Source organism: Dreissena polymorpha, chromosome 16, assembly GCF_020536995.1.
Source record: "Dreissena polymorpha isolate Duluth1 chromosome 16, UMN_Dpol_1.0, whole genome shotgun sequence".
In the NCBI taxonomy this organism is placed as follows: domain Eukaryota; kingdom Metazoa; phylum Mollusca; class Bivalvia; order Myida; family Dreissenidae; genus Dreissena; species Dreissena polymorpha.
The window spans coordinates 34380496-34395364 of NC_068370.1; the positions used below are offsets into that span (position 1 = coordinate 34380496).

Sequence of the window (14869 nt, forward strand, 5' to 3'; positions counted from 1 at the left end):
TGCGACATTGTCTTAGTATACCTGTAATTGATTTATTCACTTGGATGGATTCTAATTTACATCCAGTGGATCCAAGAAGTGACAAAACACTATCATCAATCTGTTCACATTATCATTTCCGTTATCAAGCTTCAAACTGCACTTAGTGAATATTCGTGTGACAGCTGCTTTTAAACTTATATTTGCCATACTATAGCCTCAAATAAAACATAAAAAGGTCTACACTTATGACATAAGAAGCATACATTTAAAGGAACATTTTGAAATAATGAAAAGCACAAACCTTAATTCATTTGTTATTCTATTGATAGACAGACTGCTGAAATTCTGTATACATCACTCTTTAACAACACTTCATGTCACTTTCCAAATTATATTAATATACATTATTGTTTTAAGAAGGTGTTGGTAATGGAAAAACTCATTAACTCTACTTTATGTGAAATTATAACTTCATTTTAATAACATGTTTAACCTGCATATTTTCTACCATGTCTACTCCAGTATAAACTTTCTGAATTTGAATTCAGCAAATCAGAAAAGGCTGTTATATGTTATAACCAAAAGATTAGCAGCAGGCAATCCAACATTTGGCGCAAATGCAGGGCTTATCAGATGGTTTGTTAATTAAAAACCTGGACTGTAGTTTGATATTGAGAGAAATCAGAGTGTACCTCTGGCAAATATGCCGCGAACATGGTAAAAAATGTTCAAAGTCCTTGAAGTGAATATGCCGCGAACAGTTTGGAAGAAGAACAAATTTCTAAGTTCTTCTGATGAATAAGCCGCGATCATTGGTCCCCCCGCGAACATCTCGTGAACAACCATCAAATCAATCGCAGGATGTTTACGGCTAGCCGCAAATATCTCATGAATAGTTTCTACGAATAGCTGTGTTCGTTGCATGTTCGCTAGATATTCGCGGGATGCTCACATCTTTTAGTTTTTTCGTAAGGGCGGTCTAATCAAGGGACCTATATATATTTGTATAGGCCCTTGTCTAATCATACTGATGTCGACAAAGAGTGTTCGTCTGACAACGATGCATAATGTTTAATTATAAACAATTTAATATTTTTATATTTCGTCCTTTTTATCTCCCCAAAACTAACTATATAATCGTTTGAATAAAAAAATAGTGTTGGGTGTATATTATTTTTATTTAAATATATAACTTCATACGACTCGTTCTAATCACGTGTGCACGTGAATTCATTCAACCATATTCGCCGGTGCGGACAGGAACAAGTTTCGATTTTTAAAGACACGTAATTCTTGAAATTTATCTCCAAAAAACTATAATGGCTGAAGGATCCGGGTCAGTAATGTGAATTTTACGTATCAAATTTAGATTTAACTTCGTATTGTCGTTTTATGACAAAACTAGGTCATTTTCAAATTAGTATTTTTTTGCGTTGGTAAATTTTTGTTTCAATTTTCATTTGTCATCATGGAGAAACTTCAAATGTCAAAACAATTGTGTTGTGTCATCTAGAATCGGTAGCATTTCAATCATATAGATGGAAAATAGTGAACTTTTTTCCAACATGTATTGCTCTTTCAAAAATGTTTACATAATAACTTGTCTCTTTGTTTGTTATAAGTTTAGTTGACAGTTAAATTGTCATAGGCAAACCAGAATTCTCCTAGACTAAACTCAAAATAAGTCTTTTGAAGTGTCAAACTTTGATATGCAATCAAAGTACATAATTGATAAATATGGTCACCCATTTACAATATTTGGTTAAGTCAATACCCTTCTAGAACTATCTAGAAAATGTTGCAAACTAAAATATTGTCATGTCACAGTGCAAAGCAAAAGTAATGATGCTATTTTTAGCTCAACATCATTGATGAATCACAGTTTCACACAAATTTTACCTTTCATCTTAGAATATACAGTTTACAATACACCATTTTAATAGTGAAAAGACGCATTAATAGCAGTAGTAATGGAATATTCACATGCAAGGTATTCATTAAAGATATAAACACATGCTTAAACAATGTGCTTTATAGCATAAATGTTTTAAATAACTTGTTAAGCCAATGTTTGTCCACGATAATAGTATTAATTAAAACAAAAATCTGTATTGACAAATTTTAAGTCTAAACAATGATCAATGTCACGATGAAGTAACATCCAGTCTGGAGATTAAAATGAAACATTGTTATTGTTAATAATAGGATATATTACTTTTACAACAGGTTATATATCTATATCTATATATACTGCCATGCGCCCTTTCGAGCATTACTGGCAGAGGGACATTATAGAGTCCGTTTCCTGGGAAGAACCAGTACTTGGTGTCTATGGAGGAGATAATGAGAATGCTCCCCGAGTAGAGAGCGAACCCACGAACTCCCGATCGCTAGGCGGACACCTCATCAACTACAACACCGCGATCTTAAACAATGATGGTTATTTCAACTAATGTCAACAACGTTTACAGTTTTGTTAGGTCGCGAAAATACATGTAAATATCAAAATTACATTTTACTTGCAGAGTGATAAATCCTCCTTCCAAATAAGCTCTTTATTTGTTGAAATAACAACTGTCTGCCCCTATTCATGTTAAAATTCATCATGATTGAGGACAGACAGTGTTTTAAAGTTCAGAAATAAAATCCAAACACAAATATGTTTTTCCATGCCGTAATTTCGGACAAAAATTAACCGCATATTCGCATTAAAAAAAGATGATTCATTTTCAAATTTTAATAGGTACTTTGAATTAAAATCACTATTTTTGCAAACAAAAAATCATAGCCAAAGAATTCAGAAGTTAAAAAAATTCAATAGTGCTGAGTTTAATTTCATTCGAGTGTGATTGTGCCTAACCAAGCGTGACCTCAGAGATTATCTTTCACAGCATGTTACTATCGTCTGCAACTAAAGGCTAATTACCGTATACGTGCGCTTATAAGACGCATTTTTGAGACTTAAATTAATAAGTAACAGTTGGGGTCGCGTCTTATAAGCGAGATACTGGTGAAAATAAACAAAAAAAATCAAAATATCGAGTTTACTGGGCTTATGCTAGCCAAGTTGGACACTTGAAAGTTGTTTTGAATCATCGCGGCAGCCATTTGCATTTTCTCTAAAGTCTGTATTGGCCCGTACCGTGTATCGGAACGCTATGTTCAGTTACCGATTTATTTGTAATAAAATGTATTGTTACTGATTTTGTTGTCTATTATTTTTAATTTGAATTTTGTTATTTTTGGGGCGTAAGACGTTATATTGTCCGTGATTATTCTTGAAAAGGTTTTATCACCTGATTGTCTGCGCGCGACGTCGTTAAATGCCATATAAATTGGCCATTATAGTATACGTGTGTAAGCGGCAACACGATGCCAACATGCTTAAAACAACAGCAAAATCAATTCTCAGTAAACACGCTGCCGATTACAAATGCTATTTGACAAGTTTGTATCACCTGGTCGTCTTTGTTCCACGTCGTTAATTTTCAATTAAGACATAATTGGCAATTAGGGTATCCTCTGAAATAAGTTACCAGTTTGCAACTGTCAATTGTTAAATAAACACGTTTATTCAGACGAACCACTAATACCGATGACACATTATTTATTAGGGGCCAACAACGACGGGAGCAAAGAGCGACCGCATGCAATTATCCGCATATGGCTTTCTTCTTGACACGTGATTTCGATCTGCGCTTCGGAGTCTATCACTCTATCACGCGATTGGCTAATTTTATGAAAGTAGGCGTTACCTATTGTTGATAGACAATGGGCGTAAAATTTGCATAATCTAGGTAATAAAACTAAACGCTTTCAAAATATCGGCCTATTAGATTTCAATACCTGGCAAACAATACAATTAAGATGACTGACACGATCAATTTTGCTTGTGCATTGATATTACGAACGTAATATGTTTAATGTTTGCAATTGTTTGCAATTGTTAGGGCAAATGATTAATACGCAGTTGTTAGAAATTTTGTCAATTTGATAATTATTTTTATTGCATGAATAATACTTATTTAATTATTATACTAAATTAAAACCCACTAATATATCATAAAATAAACAAATATTATTTACTTTGTTGTTTGATTGTTTTATTTTTCAGACTTGCGTGAATTACTAATTGTATGCAGCGCGAGTTTGAAAAATTCTCAATGTTTTACTAATTGATGATTTTCTTTAACATTCTGCCATTTTTCGGCCATTTTCCGGCCGATGAATACGGCAAAATTTGACCGCGTCTTACACGCGGGTCAATCTCAAATCCACCCATTATAAAGTCCGAAGTCGCCAGTCGGGGTGCGTCTTATAAGCGAGGGCGTCTTATAAGCGCACGTATACGGTAGTGATCTGATAACAAATCATGCCCTTGGGGCTTGTTTGTTCAGAATGTGTTGACTTGATACGCCCCAGGTAGTCATGTACCAGTAAGGGTGTTTTCTGTGTATTCATGTTGATGTTTCTGGCGATTTATACGGCCTGATAACAGGAATTTAGAGACCAAAAGGGCATTTGACAGAAAAATACAGGGGCGCTTTTTAATGGGGCAAATTTTAGAGGGGCGCAGCGCCCCTCTAATTATTGCTAGCTGGAGCACTGTACATTATACTCTTACGTTATGGGTGAAAATATTACTTCTGTTTATAAACAAAATCACAAACAATAATTGTTATGTCTTAGTTGGCGTTATTTTGTTATGACACTTTTAGACAAAGGGCAGGGCAAGGCCTCGGAATGGCAGGGCAGAGCACCCTTCCATTTAGGCCTAGCTGGAGCACTGGTGTAATAAATATTATGAATTTAATGATACATACGCCTACCACATTACTCCAGCTAGGATTTCACAGATTTTTTTTCTCCTTCTTTGTGACCCTTTCCCCTCCGATTTTTTGTTCCCCTCAGCTGGTAAATTTTCCCCTAGATTTCATTTTCCCCTCCCAAAAAAAAAAATAATAATTTTTTTTTCTTTTTTCTTAGAACCTTTAAATATATAAGTTAACCTGATCCAGTGTAGAAAAAAGAAAAATATTGCATAATTAAATTTTCTGTTTCCTTGAATTTGTTTTAAAAACAGTAAAATATGCTTAATTGATTATATAAGACTTTCCTTATTTTCCACAAAATCCAGCGTTTCGTGTGATTTTTTTCCCCAAAATCTGGCGTTTTGCGCAATTTTTTTCCCCTCAAAAAAGGCCAGGCCCTTTCCCCAAAATCAGATGAAAAACCCTGTTTCAAAAGGGCAAGGGGAGGGGCATTTAGTAAAAAAGGCACTTTAGACACGCAGTGTTTAGTCCATGGCGCACTTTCGAGTGCACGGTCGTATCTGGTATGCTCGCTGTTGAATATTATGATGTTAATAATTGTTAGAATATATTATTTCAATTATAATTAAACATGCAAATAAAATATCTACAATGAGGAATTCATTAATTACAATGTTGGAAGAGATTTATAGATTATAATACTGGGTATGTCTATAAAAAAAGGCAGGACGGGGCGCCTTTCCATGTAGGCCTAGCTGGAGCACTGCTATCATTATCTACAGACTATACTGTATCTGTAATGGGCAATATAATGTTTTCATGTTTATATACCAGATTAAAATAAAATAATAATTACTGCATTAAATATTAAACATTTGACTTTAATTCTTTCGTTCAGACAAGCAAATAAAATTATTTATACACATATATAAGAATATTATTTTTGTGTCTTTTCAGTGATGACTTGGCCACAGCAATTCTCCGTAAAAAGGAGAGGCCAAATCGTTTGCTGGTAGAAGAAGCAATAAATGAAGACAATTCAGTTGTATCACTTTCACAGGTAAACTTTCTCTTGACACCTCGTGGCTTGCTGTCACACATGGTTCTGTGTGTTTTCTCTATATACATTTACATAATTATCCCGCGCCATAGGCGGAGAGATACTGTTTTGGCATTGTCCATTCCGTCCGTGGGGCACTTTTGTGTCCGGTGCCATATCTTGGAAGTGCTTTGGCGGATTTCATTGAAAATTGGTATGAGTATATATATGGATAAGAGGATGATGCACGCCAAATGGCATTGTACACCATCTGTTAATAATGGAATTATGGCCCTTTGTATCTAAAAAAAATGCTTTTTTAGTGTCAAATATAACAGTTTTGTGTCCAGAAGCATATTGGCAGGGGATATCAATTCAATGAATTTGCTTGTTAACATACTGGTTCTTAAGACCTTATAGCAGAGGTGGATGGGTCCAGGTACTAATCACAAGACCAAGACTCTACAGCCTGATTCCCAATCTACAAAATATGTTTTTCTCAAATCAAATGAAATTCCCAATTGAACTCCCCCCCCCCTTTCCCCCAAAAAAGGAAATAAAATTAAAGACAATAATTAAAACATTTATTTCATACCCCTTTCCTAAGTTGAAACTTAGTGAACATAATATTAAAACACTTATTCTAAATTTTGAAGTAAAATGTATTTGAAAGCAATAAAAACAAACACTTTTTTCCCAAGTTTGGTCAAAATAACAATTTTCCAATCTAATTGGCTTCCGCCCCATTTCTCAAATTGTGAGAACAAAAAGTGTAGGGATATAAACTTATATTTCAACAAGACAAGATTATATATATATATATATTTTTTAATTTTTTTTGATGACATGTTTCTTCTGTAAATCTACAAAAGTACAAGTTGAGCACAATTGTTGGGGCCAAGGTTTGTGGGCTAATTCTTATGTCAGTATGTTCCTTGAAATATTGACCCAAGGTCAATGACCAACCTATCAAACATTATGCATGATGTTTCCTTCAGAAAATTCCATGAGTATAAAGCAGGTTAAGCTTCATTATCAGTTTGGAAATAACTACAGCTATATATTGCAGGATCAGGTTTCAAAATTCCATTCATTGAAAATACAATTCATATTCAATTGTTGGAAAAATACATCAAAACACGATAGCGAGCTCCCTTTAATAATTTAACATTCCTTATCTGATACAAAGATTTGTAATCACATATTATACAACAATCATGTTATTTCATGTTGAAGAAAATTGAGGATGTCCGTATATAGCCTAGAGATACTGTCAAGCCTTTTAAATTGTTTGACAATGTTCTCTGGTTTTGCTATGCAGTAAGGTAGAGAAAATTACGATAGCTGATATTAATACATTTTTATTTTTTCAGAAAAAAATGGACGAACTTCAGCTTTTCCGTGGTGACACAGTATTGTTGAAGGGCAAACGTCGGAAAGAGACTGTTTGTATTGTTCTTTCTGATGATACCGTCACAGATGACAAAATCAGAATAAACAGATGTGTTAGAAATAATCTCCGTGTTAGATTAGGAGATGTTGTCAGGTAAGATATAAATATGAGGGTTTGTGTAGATATACTTTAAACTATGATAAATAATGTAAAAACAATTCAGAATATATAATTCAAAGAAGAACATGGCAAAATTAAAAAGTGACATTTAAATGTGTGGTCAAACTGTTGTGGTTGATGAGCCAAATGAACAAATTGCTAATCTAATTTAGTAATTTGATTTTTGCTTTGTGAATGATCAAACAATCCTTACACCTTAATTTCAATTGCCTCAAATGGAAATGATTGAAGGTACATGAAAAATAGTATCTCGTTTATTATACAATATCTACTGTTAACAAGTTTTTTTTATCATACAGGACTAAAACTAGTTCACTTGAGATAGATTATTTGAAACACCCATGTCAACAGTGGCTGCTTTTCTTCAGTTTGTTATTGTTGATAAACTACCATTTCAGCATACAAGCATGTCCAGATGTTAAATATGGCAAGAGAATCCATGTGCTGCCTATTGATGATACAGTTGAAGGATTGACAGGGTATGCTGCTTTTAATTTGAATCATCTTGATCTATGTTAGATGTCTTATAATACTCACCAGTGGTGGCAATAATTCAATCATAGTATGTATGTACAGCTTGTCTGAAAGCATGTATTGAAAATTCAAACTTTATAATTTCCTTGAATCTGTTTTGTTATAACTTTTATGTTTTAAATTTAATTAGTTTGAAATCCCATTTTTAGCCGGATTTTTTTCGAAAAAATCTCGGCTTATAGATTGATGTTGTCGGGCGGGCGGGGGGGGCGGGCGGGCGGGCGGGGTGGCGGCGTGCTCGAAAATGTTAAAGTTCTTATTTCATGGTATAACTTTGGTATGCTTGGACCTAGAGTCTTCAAACTTGACATGAAGGTTGGCCAGGATTAACAGATGACCACTGGTCATTTCAAGGTCATTCATTTGAAGGTCAAGGTCACTGTGACCTTCAATATAAAAAATGTTAAAGTTCTTATAACTTTGGTATGCTTGGACCTAGAGTCTTGAAACTTGACATGAAGGTTGGCCATAACTAGTTAGTAACCACTGGTCATTTCAAGGTCATTCATTTGAAGGTCAAGGTCACTGTGACCTTGAATGTAAAAATGTTAAAGTTCTTATTTCATGGTATAACTTTGGTATGCTTGGACCTAGAGTCTTCAAACTTGACATGAAGGTTGGCCAGGATTAACAGATGACCACTGGTCATTTCAAGGTCATTCATTTGAAGGTGAAGGTCACTGTGACCTTCAATATAAAAATGTTAAAGTTGTTATAACTTTGGTATGCTTGGACCTAGAGTCTTGAAACTTGACATGAAGGTTGGCCAGAACTAGTAAGTAACCACTGGACATTTCAAGGTCATTCATTTGAAGGTCAAGGTCACTGTGACCTTGAATGTAAAAATGTTAAAGTTGTTATAACTTTGGTATGCTTGGACCTAGAGTCTTGAAACTTGACATGAAGGTTGGCCAGAACTAGTAAGTAACCACTGGACATTTCAAGGTCATTCATTTGAAGGTCAAGGTCACTGTGACATTGAATGTAAAAATGTTAAAGTTCTTATTTCATGTTATAACTTTGGTATGCTTGTACCTAGAGTCTTCAAACTTGAAATAAAGATTGGCCAGTACTAGAAGATGACCACTGGTCATTTCAATGTCATTCATTTGAAGGTCAAGGTCACTGTGACCTTAAATGTTAAAATGTTAAAATTGTTATAACTTTGGTATGCTTGGACATAGAGTCTTCAAACTTGACATGAAGGTTTGCAAGCACACTTAGATGACCACTGGTCATTTCAAGGTCATTCATTCTAAGGTCAAGGTCACTGTGACCTTGAATGTAAAAATGTTAAAGTTCTTATAACTTTGGTAGGTAAAAATGTTAAAGTTCTTATTCCATGTTATAACTTTGGTATGCTTGTACCTAGAGTCTTCAAACTTGACATAAAGGTTGGCCAGTACTAGAAGATCACCACTGCTCATTTCAATGTCATTCATTTGAAGGTCAAGGTCACTGTGACCTTCAATGTTAAAATGTTAAAATTGTTATAACTTTGGTATGCTTGGACCTAGAATCTCAAACTTGACGTAAAGGTTTGCAAGCACACTTAGATGACCACTGGTCATTTCAAGGTCATTCATTTCAATGTCATTCATTTGAAGGTCAAGGTCACTGTGAACTTAAATGTTAAAATGTTAAAATTGTTGTAACTTTGGTATGCTTGGACCTAGAATCTCAAACTTGACGTAAAGGTTTGCAAGCACACTTAGATGACCACTGGTCATTTCAAGGTCATTCATTTGAAGGTCGAGGTCACTGTGACCTTGGATGTAAATATGTTAAAGTTGTTAATACTTTGGTATGCTTAGACCTAGAGTCTTCAAACTTGATATGAAGGTTGGCCAGAACTAGTAGATGACCACTGGTCATTTTAAGGTCAAGGTCACCGTGACCTTGAATGTAAAAATGTTAAAATTCTTATTTCATGGTATAACTTTCTTATGCTTGGACTTACAGTCTTCAAACTGGACATGAAGGTTGGCCAGCACTAGTAGATGACAATTGGTCATTTTAAGGTCATTGAAGGTCAAGGTCACTGTGACCTTGAATGTTAAAAATTAAAAGTTGTTTTAACTTTCGTATGCTTGGACATGGACTTTGCCATGACTAACAGATGACCACTGGTCAAGAGAACAACTGGTCATTTTAAAGTCTTTCAATTGACAGTGACCTTAAATGTGAATATTTTTTTCATGATTTAACTTTGGTATGCTTACCACTGGTAATTTCAAGGACATTCAATTGAGGTTCACAGTTGCGGCAACTTCAAATGTGAAAGGGCTCTAAAATATTATAATTTTTGCTGTTTTACTTTGTTGGGGTAGCTTTCAGTCCACTACAAGACAAGGTTTTTTTTATTTATTTTCTTACATTTGATAATGAAATTGATGGAAACTTCAAACAATATGTTACTAATTTGCTAATAAAAAAATTGAGATCAAACTTTCCTAATTGTCAATTCAAGTTCATATTTGTGACCTTAAATGTTATTGTTGTTCATGTATATGCATGCATTCAAAACATAACACAAGGTTTGCTCATGCCTTGAAAAGTACTTACATTTCATTTTGACCTTTGAACAATATTTCAGTAATTTAAGTATTGCATTGACAAAAACACGAAAGGTACTTTCCTGTCATTTAAATCAAAAATCCGGCTTCAATGCGGTCATCTCCGACCGCGGAACTCTTGTTAAAAATAGGGACAATTCAAAGTAATGGTTGTTTATCAATGTGACTTTTCTAATCATTATGATTTGACTGTACTAGTTCAAGGCGTTATTGTTATTTCAAGAAATGTAATCATGTACGATTTTTTTTGCACCTGTGATAATAAAGATATTCATACCGATAGTTATTTTCAGCTTTAATATGAATGTATGATTTAAATGCTAATACACAACATATTGTCGTTTTTATAAAGATGTTTATGTTGGATCACAATTCTAATAAATGTTTCAGAAACTTGTTTGATGTGTTCCTGAAGCCATATTTCCTGGAAGCCTACAGACCTATCAAAAAGGGGGACATATTTATTGTGCGCGGAGGCATGAGAGCCGTAGAGTTCAAAGTAATAGAAACAGACCCAGCCCCATACTGCATAGTCGCTCCAGATACTGTTATACACTGTGAGGGAGAGCCAGTCAAAAGAGAGGTACGTATTTAAATTACATGAAAGGCCATATAAGTTTCTTCTTAAACAAAATATGTTTGAAAGAGAACCATTCCATCAGTGATTGTAATTAAAATTAACACAAACCTGTAAACTCTTAATTGTTCAGCTTTTTATCAGACTTTCTCTTATTATTAGCTTTATATAGATGATCCCATTACATTCACTTACTCCAAATTAATTTAAATTCGATTGCTTATTTTGAAGACTAACTAATTTATATAATTAGCGAGGCTGTTGTCATAGCCAGCTCGTCGTCCGCTGTAGGCATCGTGCTAAAACCTTAACATTGGCCATAACTTTTTAAATATTGAAGATAGCACCTTGATATTTGGCATGCATGTGTATATAATGGAGCTGCACATTTTGAGTGGTAAAATTTCAAGGTGAACATCCTTTAAGGTTTAGGGTCGAAAAAACAAAGTCAAGGGAAGTAATAAGCTTTAAATGGACATAGTTATCTGACCTGCCCACGTATATATTTTTGTTAAATAAATCAAAGCGGCGCAGTAGGCGTCATTGTGTTTCTGACAAACACATTGTGGTAAAAGGTCAAAGTCATCCTTTGCGGTCTACGGTAAAAAATTCAAATTTTAGGGAAGTTATAAGGTTTAAAAAGGGAGATAATTATTCAATATTGAACATGGCCACTTTATATATTTGGCATGCATGTGTATCTCATGGAGCTTCACATTTCGAGTGGGCAATCACAGTCACGGTAGTGGCTTTTAATTATTTGCTACTAAAAAGAGATTTGTTAGAGACAATTATTTTCAAGGGAAGTAATTTATATAATTATAAATCTCGTATAAAATATTTCCTTACCAAGAATTGAAGTTCTTTTCACAGTTACTGTACATATTTATTATGTTGATTATTTATAACTCAAATGATTGATTTGTCTTTCTTTGAACATACCTGTGGACTTATGTCCATAGATACATGATCAACTCTGGCTATGATCTCATAATTGACTGTGAGACCCTCCCCCCCCCCTTTTCCCTGGTTGGATTGGACAAAATTCAAGGGAAGTAATAAGCTTTTAAAGGGAGAGGATTTCTATACCTGCCTAATGATAAATAGCAATTTTATTTCAAAGCGGCGCAAAAGGGGGCATTGTGTTTCTGACGACCACATTTCTTGATATAATTATCACTTCTTACCTGTTCTAATTTGTGAATGCTAGTTTTCATTAAATAACAGTGGACTTATGTCCATACATACATGATGAACTCTGGCTATGATCTCTTTGATAAACCAAAGGCCTTGGTTGTCAGTGATGTCTGACTTGGTAATTTTTGACTGTCAACAGACCTCCCCCCCCCCCCCCCCCAGTTGGATTGGACAAAATCCAAGGGAAGTAATAAAGCTTTAAAGGAAGATGATGTCTATACCTGCCAAATGATAAATACAATTTTTATTTCAAAGTGGCGCAATAAGGAGCATTGTGTTGTTGACAAACACATCTCTTGTTGGGGCACTAGGTCAAAGGTCAAGGTCACTGTGACCTAAAAAAAGAAAATTCTGACAAGCTTTCGCAGCCGAGCGTGGCACCCGTTATGCGGTGCTCTTGTTTTAGTTTTTTATGCCCCCGGATCGAAAGATCGGGGTCATATTGTTTTTGGCCTGTCTGTCATTCATTCATTGTGTGTGTCCCAAAACTTTAACTTTGGTTAAAGCTTTGCAATAACCTTTGCATTATTGAAGATAGCAACTTGATATTTGGCATGCATGTGTATTTCATGGAGCTGCACATTTTGAGTGGTGAAAGGTCAAGGTCATTCTTCAAGGTCAAAGGTCAGATATATGGCTTCAAAGCGGCACAATAGGGGGCATTGTGTTTCTGACAAACACATCTCTTGTTCATTGGAAAATGTAAGTAAGAATATGCCTAAGCATGTGTTATAACTTATATAGGAAGAAGAGGAAGCTCTGAATGAAGTAGGCTATGATGACATTGGAGGCTGCAGGAAACAGTTGGCACAAATCAAAGAGATGGTGGAACTTCCACTGCGCCATCCACAGCTCTTCAAGGCCATTGGTGTGAAGGCAAGTTACAGCCATGCAATTTATATATAAGCCTCTTTTGAAAAACAGGGTTAAATGCATATGTGATAAGTGTCGTCCCAGATTCTGCTGTTAATAGTTTTCGTGAAAAGAAAATCTACATCTGTGTTACATCATGTGTTGTTGATGGTGTTTCAAAAAGTGCCCAATTCACCTACCCCCTTATTAGACGTGAGAATAAAGGATACAAAATGTTCTTACATTCACTTTGTACAAGTACAAGTGTTGCTTATGCAGTAATAAATTATTATAAACATTGTTGGTTTTTAGCTCATCTTTTTTTTGAAAAAAAATTATGAGCTACAGTCATCACCTTGGCGTCGGCGTCCGGTTAAGTTTTGTGTTTAGGTCCACTTTTCTCATAAAGTATCAAAGCTATTGCATTCAAACTTGGTACACTTACTTACTATCATAAGGGGACTGGGCAGGCAAAGTTAGATAACTCTGGCGTGCATTTTGACAGAATTATGTGCCCTTTTTGAACTTAGAAAATTGAAAATTTGGTTAAGTTTTGTGTTTAGGTCCACTTTTCTCATAAAGCATCAAAGCTATTGCATTCAAACTTGGTACACTTACTTACTTTCATGAGAGGACTGGGCAGGCAAAGTTAGATAACTCTGGCATGCATTTTAACAGAATTATGTGCCCTTTTTAACCAGGTTTTCCGAAGGAAAAAACTGGTTATTAGATTGGCGAATGCGGGCGGGCTGGCTGGCTGGCGGGCTGGCTGGCGGGCTGGCGGAATAAGCTTGTCCGGGCCATAACTATGTTGTTCATTGTCAAATTTTAAAATCATTTGGCACATTTGTTCACCATCATTGGACGGTGTGTCGCGCCAAATAATTACGTCGATATCTCCAAGGTCAAGGTCACACTTTGAGTTCAAAGGTCAAAAATGGCCATAAATGAGCTTGTCCGAGCCATAACTATGTCGTTCATCGTCACATTTTAAAATCATTTGGCACATTTGTTCACCATCATTGGACGGTGTGTAGCGCGAAATAATTACGTCGATATCTCCAAGGTCAAGGTCACACTTTGAGTTCAAAGGTCAAAAATGGCCATAAATGAGCTTGTCCTGGCCATAACTATGTCATTCATTGTGAGATTTTAAAATCATTTGGCACATTTGTTCACCATCATGGGACGGTGTGTCCCACGAAAGAATCACGTCAATATCTCCAATGTCAAGGTCGCCACGACTAAAAATAGATTTAAAAAAAAAAAACTTACAAAGGGGGTTAATTTTTTTTGGTCATTTCAATAGTTCAGTTTGAGTTTTCTCCCTTTATCAGATTTTTTTTTCACAATGAAAACCTGGTTTTGTGACAATTTTGTCCCTTGTTATACTTAGAAAATTGAAAATTTGGTTAAGTTTTGTGTTTAGGTCCACTTTATTCCTAAAGTATGAAAGCTTTTGCTTTCGTACTTGCAACACTTACTTACTATCATAAGGGGACTGTGCAGGCAAAGTTATGTAACTCTGACTGGCATTTTGACAGAATTATGGCCCCTTTATACTTAGAAAATTGAAATTTTTTGTTAAGTTTTGTGTTTTGGGCTGCTTTACTCCTAAAGTATCATAGCTATTGCTTTCAGACTTGGAACACTCACAAACTATCATAAGGGGACTGTACGGCACAAGTTGCATAAATCTTGTTGTCATTTTGACGGAATTATGGCCTTTTTTTGACTAAGTAACTTTGCATATATGGTTAAATTTTG

The 14869-nt window shown here is 35.0% G+C and overlaps 1 protein-coding gene across 2 annotated transcripts in view; it reads left to right on the forward strand.

Annotated features, from left to right (window-relative positions):
- Positions 1 to 1163: 1163 nt before the first annotated feature.
- The window catches only part of LOC127862113 (transitional endoplasmic reticulum ATPase), a 41119-nt gene continuing 27413 nt past the window's right edge, over positions 1164 to 14869 (forward strand). The window contains exons 1-6 of one of the 2 annotated variants that reach the window (XM_052401100.1): positions 1164 to 1318; positions 5712 to 5814; positions 7167 to 7339; positions 7765 to 7845; positions 10867 to 11059; positions 12995 to 13126. In XM_052401100.1, coding sequence (XP_052257060.1) covers positions 1302 to 1318; positions 5712 to 5814; positions 7167 to 7339; positions 7765 to 7845; positions 10867 to 11059; positions 12995 to 13126 — 699 coding nt within the window. In that variant the 5' untranslated portion in view covers positions 1164 to 1301. Of the gene's footprint in view, positions 1319 to 1937; positions 1973 to 5711; positions 5815 to 7166; positions 7340 to 7764; positions 7846 to 10866; positions 11060 to 12994; positions 13127 to 14869 lie in introns of those variants that run through there. The other variant, XM_052401099.1, reaches the window with a different exon arrangement.